At 40.0% G+C, this 10,023-nt stretch overlaps 1 protein-coding gene across 1 annotated transcript; it reads left to right on the plus strand.

Moving 5' to 3' along the window:
* Window positions 1-8,564: 8,564 nt before the first annotated feature.
* On the plus strand, window positions 8,565-9,276 carry LOC109261012 (cytochrome c oxidase subunit 6A2, mitochondrial). The gene is made up of 3 exons (XM_019439526.2): window positions 8,565-8,698; window positions 8,888-9,024; window positions 9,142-9,276. The coding sequence occupies exons 1-3, from the start codon at window positions 8,626-8,628 to the stop codon at window positions 9,220-9,222; spliced, it is 291 nt and encodes a 96-aa protein (XP_019295071.1). The 5' UTR covers window positions 8,565-8,625; the 3' UTR covers window positions 9,223-9,276.
* The last annotated feature ends 747 nt before the right edge of the window (window positions 9,277-10,023 follow it).

Consider the following 10,023-nt stretch of genomic DNA (forward strand, 5'->3'; position numbering starts at 1 on the left):
TAGATATTTTTAAGGGTGTATTTTATTATCCATAACTTCAATAAAGCTGTCAGTACATTTGTAGTCTGATTTTTGCTAAATGTAGACACTAGCATAACCACCATCAGAATTAAGATGTAGAACATTTCCATCACCCTTTCTTCATGCCCCTTTCTAGTCAGCCTCTCCCTTAGTTCCAGACAACTGTTGGCCTACTTTCTGCTCCTATAGTTATGCCTTAATTGTAGAATTTCATATAAATGGAATCATATAGTGTATACTCTTGTTTCTGGCTTCATTGGTCTAACATAATCTTGAGATTCATCTATTTGTTGCATGTAAAAATAGTTGTTCCTTTCTGTTGCTGAGAAGAATGCCATTATGTGGAGATCCCACAATTTGTTTATTCCTTCACCTTTGATGAGCATTTGGACTGCTTCCAGTTTTTGCTTATTATGAATAAAGCTGCTGTGCAGATTTGTAAAAAAAAAAAAAAAAAGGCTTTGTGTGGACATATTTTCATTTTTCTTGGGTAAATACATAAGAGTAGAATTGTTAAGTCATCCAGTAAATGTGCATTTAATTTACTGTTAACAAACTGTCAAACTGCTTTCCAAAGTGGCAGGACCATTTCACATTTCAAGAGCCATGTATGAGGGTTGCATTTGTTTCACATCCTGGGGACACTCGGTATTGTCAGTCTGTTAATTTTAGCCATTCTTATGGATATGTAGTGGTACTCATCATGTTTTTTTTTAAATATGAAATTTATTGTCAAATTGGTTTCCATACAACACCCAGTGCTCATCCCAACAGGTGCCCTCCCCAACACCCACTACCCACCCACCCCACCCTCCCACCCCCCATCAACCCTCAGTTTGTTCTCAGTTTTTAAAAGTCTCTTCTGGTTTGCCTCCTTCTCTCTCTATAACTTTTTTTCCCCCTTCCCCTCACCCATGGTCTCCTGTTAAGTTTCTCAGGATCCACATAAGAGTGAAAACGTATGGTATCTGTCTTTCTCTGTATGACTTATTTCACTTAGCATAACACTCTCCAGTTCCAACCACATTGCTACAAAAGGCCATATTTCATTCTTTCTCATTGCCATGTAGTATTCCATTGTATATATAAACCACAACTTCTTTATCCATTCATTGTTTGATGGACATTTAGGCTCTTTCCATCATTTGGCTATTGTTGAAAGTGCTGCTATAAACATTGGAGTACAAGTGCCCCTATGCACTAGCACTCCTGTATCCCTTGGGTAAATTCCTAGCAGTGCTATTGCTGGGTCATAGGGTAGATCTATTTTTAATTTTTTGAGGAAACTCCACACTGTTTTCCAAAGCGGCTGCATCAGTTTGCATTCCCACCAACAGTGCAAGGAGGTTCCCGTTTGTCCACATCCTCGCCATCATCTGTAGTCTCCCGATTTGTTCATTTTAGCCACTCTGACTGGCATGAGGTGATATCTCAGTGTGGTTTTGTTTTGTATTTCCCTTGAAGAGGAGTGACATTGAGCATCTTTTCATGTGCCTGTTGGCCATCTGGATGTCTTCTTTAGAGAAGTGTCTATTCATGTTTTCTGCCCATTTCTTCACTGGGTTATTTGTTTTTCAGATGTGGAGTTTGGTGGGTTCTTTATAGATTTTGGATACTAGCCCTTTATCTGATATGTCGTTTGCAAATATCTTTTCCCATTCCATTGGTTGCCTTTAGTTTTGTTGATTGTTTCCTTTGCTGTGCAGAAGCTTTTTATCTTCATGAGATCCCAATAGTTCATTTTTGCTTTTTTCCCTTGCCTTTGGAGATGTGTCAAGTAAGAAATTGCTGAGGCTGAGGTCACACAGGTTTTCTCCTGATTTATCCTCTAGGGTTTTGATGGTTTCCTGTCTCACATTCAGGTCCTTTATCCATTTTGGGTTTATTTTTGTGAATGGTGTAAGAAGGTGGTCTAGTTTCATTCTTCTGCATGTTGCTGTCCAGTTCTCCCAGCACCATTTGCTAAAGAGACTGTCTTTTTTCCAGTGGATACTCTTTCCTGCTTTGTCAAAGATTAGTTGGCCATACGTTTGTGGGTCCAATTCTGGAGTCTCTATTCAATTCCATTGGTCTATGTGTCTGTTTTTGTGCCAATACCATGCTGTCTTGATGATTACAGCTTTGTAGTAGAGGTTAAAGTCTGGGATTCTGATGCCTCCTGCTTTGGTCTTCTTTCTCAATATTACTTTGGCTATTTGGGGTCTTTTGTGGTTCCATACAAATTTTAGGATTGCTTGTTCTAGATTCGAGAAGAATGCTGGTGCAATTTTGATTTGGGTTGCATTGAATGTGTAGATTGCTTTGGGTAGTATTGACATTTTAACAATATTTATTCTTCCAATCCATGAGCATGAATGTTTTTCCATTTCTTTGTATCTTCCTCAATTTCCTTCATAAGCTTTCTATAGTTTTCAGCATACAGATCTTTTACATCTTTGGTTAGGTTTATTCCCAGGTATTTTATGCTTCTTGGTGTGAATGTAAATGGGTCAGTTTCTTTATTTCTCTTTCTCTTACTTCATTATTGTTCTATAAAAATGCAACTGATTTCTGTATGTTGACTTTGTAACCTGCAACTTTGCTGCATTCACGTATCAGTTCTAGCAGACTTTGGGTGGAGTCTGTCGGGTTTTCTATGTAGAGTATCATGTCGTTTGAGAAAAGTGAAAGTTTGACCTCTTCTTTGCCAATTTTGATGCCTTTTACTTCATTGTTGTCTGATTTCTGATGCTAGGACTTCCAACACTATGTTAAACAACAGCGGTAAGAGTGGACATCCCTGTCGTGTTCCTGATCTCAGGGGAAAGCTCTCGGTTTTTCCCCATTGAAGATGATATCAGCTGTAGGCTTTTTATATATGGCTTTTATGATGTTTAAGCATGTTCCTTCTATCCCAACTTTCTTCAGCGTTTTTATTAAGAAGGATGCTGTATTTTGTCAAATGTTTTTTCTCCATCTATTGACAGAATCATATGGTTTTTATCCTTTTTTTTATTAGTGTGATGTATCACATTGATTGATTTGTGAATATTGAATCAGCCCTGCAGTCCAGGAATGAATCACACTTGATCATGGTGAATAATTCTTTTTATATGCTGTTGAATTCGATTTGCTAGTATCTTGTTGAGAATTTTTGCATCCATATTAATCAGGAATATTGACCTGTAGTTCTCTTTTTTTGCTGGGTCTTTGTCTGGTTTAGGAATCAAAGTAATGCTGGCTTCATAGAATGCGTCCAGAAGTTTTCCTTCCATTTTTATTTTTTGGAACAGCTTGAGAAGGATAGGTATTAACTCTGCTTAAATGTCTGATAGAATTCCCCAGGGAAGCCATTTGGGCCAGGACTCTTATCTGTTGGGAGATTTTTGATAATGGATTCAATTTCTTCACTAGTTATGGGTCTGTTCAAATTTATATTTCTTCCCATTTGAGTTTTGTTGGTGTTTGGGTGTTTAGGAATTTGTCCATTTCTTCCAGGTTGTCCAGTTTGTTGGCATATAATTTTTCATAGTATTCCCTGATAATTGCTTGTATTTCTGAGGGATTGGTTGTAATAAATCCATTTCAATTGTGATTTTGTCTATTTGGGTCCTCTCTCTTTTCCTTTTGAGAAGTCTGGCTAGGAGTTTATCAATTTTGTTTATTTTTTCAAAAAACCAACTCTTAGTTTCATCCATCTGTTCTGTTTTGTTTTGTTTTGTTTTTTGATTCCTTACTGTTTATTTCTGCTCTGATCTTTATTATTTCCCTTCTTATGCTGGGTTTGGGGTGTCTTTGCTCTTCTGCTTCTATTTCCTTTAGGTTTGCTGCTAGAGTTTGTATTTGGGATTTTTCTTGCTTCTTGAGATAGGCCTGGATTGCAATGTATTTTCCTCTCAGGACTGCCTTTGCTGCATCCCAAAGGGTTTGAATTGTGTTTTCATTTTCATTTGTTTCAATATATTTTTAAATTTTTTTCTCTAATTACCTGGTTGACCCATTCAATCTTTAGTAGAATGTTCTTTAACCTCCATGCTTTTGGAGATTTTCCAATCTTTTTCATGTGGTTGATTTCAACTTTCATAGGACTATGATCTGAAAGTGTGCATGGTATAATCTCAGTTCTTTTATATTTATTGAGAGCTGTTTTGTGACCCAGAATGTGATCTATCTTGGAGAATGTTCCATATACACTCGAGAAGAATGTGTATTCTACTGCTTTTGGATGAAAAGTTCTGAATATATCTGTCAAGTCCATCTGGTCCAGTGTATCATTCACGGCCATTGTTTCTTTACTGATTTTTCTGTCTAGATTATCTGTCCATTGTTGTAAGTGGAGTATTAAAGTCCCCTGAAACTACCACATTCTTACCAATAAGATTGCTTATGTTTGTGATGAATTGTTTTATATATCTGGGTGCTTCCTATTTGGCGCATAGATATTTATAATTGTTAGCTCTTCCTGATGGATAGACCTTGTAATTATCATATAATGCCCTTCTTCATCTCTTGTTAGAGCCTTTAATTTAATTCTAGTTTGTCTGATATAAGTATGGCTACTCCAGCTTTCTTTTGACTTCTAGTAGCATGAGAGATAGTTCTCCATCCCCTCACTTTCAACCTGAAGGTGTCCTCAGGTCTAAAATGGGTCTCTTGTATACAGCAAATAGATGGGTCTTGTTTTTTTATCCATTCTGATACCCTATGTCTTTTGGTTGGAGCATTTAGTCCATTTACATTCAGTGTTATTATTGAAACATATGGGTTTAGAGTCATTGTGTAGGTTTCATGCTTGTAGTGATGTCTCTGGTCCTTTGTGGTCCTTGCAATATTTCACTCACAGAGTCCCCCTTAGGATATCTTGTAGGGATGGGTTAGTGGTGATGAATTCCTTTAGTTTTTGTTTGTTTTGGAAGACCTTTATCTTTCCTTCTATTCTGAATGACAGGCTTGCTGGATAAAAGATTCTCGGCAGCATTTTTTTTTTCTGTTTATTACATTGAAGATTTCCTGCCAGTCCTTTCTGGCCTGCTAAGTTTCAGTAGATAGGTCTGCTACTACCCTTATGTGTCTACTCTTGTATGTTAAGGCCCACTTATATCTATCTGCTTTCAGAATTCGGTCTTTATCCTTGTATTTTTACAGTTTCACTATGATATGTCATGCAGAAGATCAATTCAAGTTACATCTGAAGGGAGTTCTCTGTGCCTGTTGGATTTCAATGCCTTTTTCCTTCCCCAGATTGAGGAAGTTCTCAGCTATGATTTGTTCAGGTACACTTTCAGCCCCTTTCTCTCTCTCTTCTTCTTCTGGGATCCCTATGATACAGATATTGTTCCATTTGATTTCATCACTTAGTTCTCTAATTTGCCCCTCATAATCCTAGATGTTTTTTTCTCTTTTTCTCAGCTTCCTCTTTTTCCATAATTTTATCTTCTAATTCACCTATTCTCTCCTCTGCCTCTTCAATCTGTGCTGTGGCTGCCTCCATTTTATTTTGCACCTCATTTATAGCATTTTTAAATTCATCATGACTATTTTTTAGTTTCTTGATCTCTGTAGCAATAGATTCTCTGCTGTCTTCTATGCCTTTTTCAAACCTAGTGATTAATCTTGACTGTTATTCTAAATTCTTGTTCAGTTATATTGCTTATATCTGTTTTGGTCAATTCATTAGCTGTCATTTCTTCCTGGAATTTCTTTTGTGAAGAATTCTTCTGTTTCATCTCTTTGGCTTTTCTGTCCCTTATGAGTTTTAAAAGCTTGTTATGTGCTTTGCATCTGCAAGCGCAGCTATGTTAAAGAGGGTTCATACGCTGTCCAGGGCCTGGCCCTTCAGAAGGTGTTTTTTGGAGAATTTTACTTGCTCTCTGTTGTTGTGACTTTGGTTATTTTATTTCCCTCCTCCCAGTGATGTTTTGGGCCCTCCACCATGTATGCTTTGATTTGTTCTTTGAAAAAGCCCTGGAAAGGAAAACAAACAGACAGACAAACAGGAAAAAAAAACACAAAAATACAAATAAAACAAACAAACAAAACAAAAATCCAAAAGTCAAAAAACCAGAAACACCAGCTGCAAGCAAAGAACATGGTGGAGGCAGTGCTGATGGAAGAGCACATACAAAGAGAGAAATGACAGGGGCAGGGAAAAAGAAAAAATAAACATTGACCAGGCAGAGAGACTAAATGGCTTAATCCAGAGAGAGAGAAAGGAAAATAAAGAAGGACATGAGAGGAAAAAGAAATGAAGATAAAATTATTCCCATAGAGAAACTACATGGCTTGATTATTCCAGAGAAAGAGAAAGGAATGTAAAGAAGGAGGTGTAGAACATGTATCAAGAGAATGGATTAAATATGTCTGTTTAAACAAACAAAAAACCAGAATAACTAGCTTAGAGGAGGGAAGAGATAAGAAGGAGAAAAGGAAGGAAGAATATATCTAAATAACAAGAATTTCGTAGAATTAACCCAGGCAATGCAGGCAATCTAGGAAAGCACAGACTACCTAAATAGAAAACTGGGTACTGGATAGGTGCATCACATGAGCGTGACAGTAGCAGAAGATGGTAGCATCTCTAGGGGCATTCACCAAGTACCAGCAAGAAAACTCTTCCTGGAAATTTCCAAGCTGAGACAAAGGGATGGGAACACTCAGGCAATTGTTAGGCAGTGACCAACAAAGCTGAATGGAGGGAGAATAACGTAGAATGTTTTCAAGTAAAAGTACCCCTGATCATATGCTTTCTCCAGAAGCCATAATCATAAGCTGAGGAGACTGTATGTGGAGGGAAATGCCAAATAACCTGAACTGGAATAAGGCCCATCTTCTCAGTAGCAATTCCAAAGTCCAAATGGGAAAAAGCAGTCATAGGAAGAATTCCATTATAGCTCAGTGAGGGCTCAGGAAAAATTTAGAAACACTATATACCATTTGAATGTTCAACAAGGTTACTTAGGAAAAAAAAAAGCCTCAGAAAGTTAAGTAGAAGCTAGTGTTCAGTTTCAAACCAACAGGAGGAATAAGTATGGAGCCCCTTCCTAAAAATGTACCTTCTTCATTTTTCTTTTGTAATTCAGATTAGATACAAAAAAATCATGTTTTATTTTATATATTACATTCATATTAGGTTCATCACATCAGTCCTGATCCAAGCTGGAGATATCCTGTAGGATTGTAGTTTGGCAAAGGCATTTATATAGGGTTAACCAGTGTAACATCATTCAAGCATTCAAAAAATACATATTTTTAGAACAACTACTTCATGCCAGGTTCTGTGCTAGTGCTGAGGACAGAAGAGTGAGCCAGGCAGAAATCAACTCTGCTGTCTTGTATATTTCTAATGACCTGCTTTGATACAGGGCTTACACGGGTCTACCCAGGCTTTCTTTTTCCTCCATGTAATCAGATTTTTCAGCTTGAAATAACATACTTAGCAGTAGATACTTGTCAAGTCTGTGGCTACCTTTTTCTTAATTTTTTAAATGTTTTTATTTATTTTTGAGAGACACAGAGAGACAGAGCACAAGTGGGGGAGGGGCAGAGAGCGTGAAACACAGAATCTGAAGCAGGCTCCAGGCTCTGAGCTGTCAGCACAGAACCCAGTGAGGGCTCAAACTCACAAACTGCAAGATCATGACCTAAGCTGAAGTCGGACGCTTAACTGACTGAGCCACCCGGGCACTGCACCCAGTGTCTTTTGAATACTCTTCCTGTATTTGGGGATTTTCTTCAAGATATAATTCCTGTCTCCTTAAGGCAGAATGCAAACTCAATTTCCAAGCCTTTCTTGAAGCTAGGGGGTACAGGCAATGACCTATTGTCAACTGGGGTCCACATGATTTCTCTGATTGAGAAGACACCAACCCAAGGATGCAAAATTCATGAAAAATCCACTTTCCAGAGGGTGTGAGGGTGGAAGAATCTGTTTTTCCAGGGAAGCATGGGTGAAGTTTTTGGCATCTGGAGTATAGCAGTGCAAATTATGGTGGTGTCTCACTGCAGCTGGCCCACAGAATGGTTTATTTTTGGCTGCACAGATTGTTGGCCTTTCTGGCCATACCAGAGGTACTGTGAGCTACCTAAGATTCTCAATTGCTTATCTTTTAAAAACCAGTTAGAGTGAGTTCTATTCTTTGTAAAATATTGTGACTAATGCATATACTGAGCTACTGTTATGTGCTAGACTCTATGCTGGCATATTCCTATGTTACTTTGATTAAACTTCATAAACTTCATTTAAGGTATAAATTCTTATACATTTTACAGATTAAAAAATTGAGATTCAAAAGGTCACTTTATTCAATCTACAAATACTAAAAACCTGCTGTGTGACACCCACTGGGAATAGAATATTGAAGGAAATAGTTCCCTGCAACTGTAAAAAGAACGGCATATTGTTTTTAAATGTCCCCTTATCAAAATAAGAGGCACCAAATGGCAGATGTCTAGAGAGAAGGACCTCAGGCCAGTAAAGGCCTCATTTTAAATATAGAAACCCCCTAAAAATAGCCACCCATGTTACAGACTCAACAGGTGATTGGCCCAAAAAGAAGGGAGTGGAATCTAGGCCGTGGTGAAGGAGAGTGAAAGGGCAGTTCACTGTTTCCAGCTTCTCTCACCACAATGGCTCTGCCTCTGAGGTCCCTGAGTCGGGGCTTGGCAAGCACAGCAAAGGAAGACCATGGAGGGGCAGGAGGTGAGTGGGGCTGCTGCCTGACCCTGTGGCTTACATACCTGTACCCCTCTCCCACCTGTCTGGCCTTCCGCGGTTCTGAGGACCGCCCCCCACTCCGCCTCCCCCCCACCCACCCTTTAACTGTAACCTTCAGAGGCCCTCCCTTCCCCACCTCTCTCTCATCTCTGCCTTCCCCCCACCCTGCTGTAGCCAGCACTTGGCGCCTCCTGACCTTCGTGCTGGCGCTCCCGAGTGTGGCCCTCTGCACCCTTAACTCCTGGCTCCACGCGGGCCATCGTGAACGCCCCAAGTTCATCCCATACCACCACCTCCGTATCCGCACCAAGGTATGCTGGCCTGAAGCCTTGGCCCCCAGAGCGGGAGCATGGTTCAGACGGGCAAGGGGTGCTGGGGGACCCCCTGGCCGGGACCTCGCTGACAATCTGCTCTCCGTCTATTCACAGCCCTACTCCTGGGGAGACGGCAACCATACTCTTTTCCACAACCCCCGTGTCAACCCTCTGCCCACCGGCTATGAACAGTGAATGGCCCTGAGGCCCCAGTGGATGCCCCCAGCCCCAATAAAGGTGTGAAAACTGTGTGTCCGCAGGCTCTCTGGGGACCAGGATAGCTGCTGGAGGGGCCTACAAGGAGTTCCACTGGGTGCATGCGCACAGTGCAGTCTGTGGTCTACATGCTCTTCCCAAGGCCATGATTTGGGAGGTGCTCCAGGGAACATCCTTGATGACTAGGTAGGAGATCTCCATCCTCCTTTTCTCTCACCTATTGATAATTAGGGCTATAGCCTGTAAAGGTCTTTCACATAACACTAACCTCACAGTAACTCTGGGAACAAGATATAATTTTGGTTCCCCTTCTCCAGACGAGGAAATGAGATTCTCAGATATTAAAAGACTTAAATAAGGGCCCTCCTCAGAGGTCCCTGGAAACTAAGGGCTGCAGACTCTGAAGTACCACTTGTCTCTTGACATATATTCACAGCTTTTGTGAATTCTGGTTTTTGGAAACAACCCTGATTTCAAACAGAGGAACTACAGCCCTATCTGTGGGTCTTCATGACGTAGTTTTGGATTTGGAATATTTTAGCTATTCTCTATGACCACCCTTAATGAGTCTTCTGTATTAGTTTGGGAAATCATATGCTCCTTTCTGGAAGCCTGGCTCTCCTAGCCTCTGGGGATCTCATTCAAGGGAGAGATCGGTTCAAACAAGTTCAGGGAATTTCACTCACCTCTTAGGACAGTCTGCTCACTTGACATTACCAAAGAGCCTGAAGCCTGTGCTGAAACCCATGAGAAACAGACACATTGAGTTCTTCCTTTGGC

This window comes from Panthera pardus, unplaced genomic scaffold (genome assembly GCF_024362965.1).
Source record: "Panthera pardus isolate Hobbes unplaced genomic scaffold, ASM2436296v1 HiC_scaffold_5, whole genome shotgun sequence".
NCBI lineage: Eukaryota > Metazoa > Chordata > Mammalia > Carnivora > Felidae > Panthera > Panthera pardus.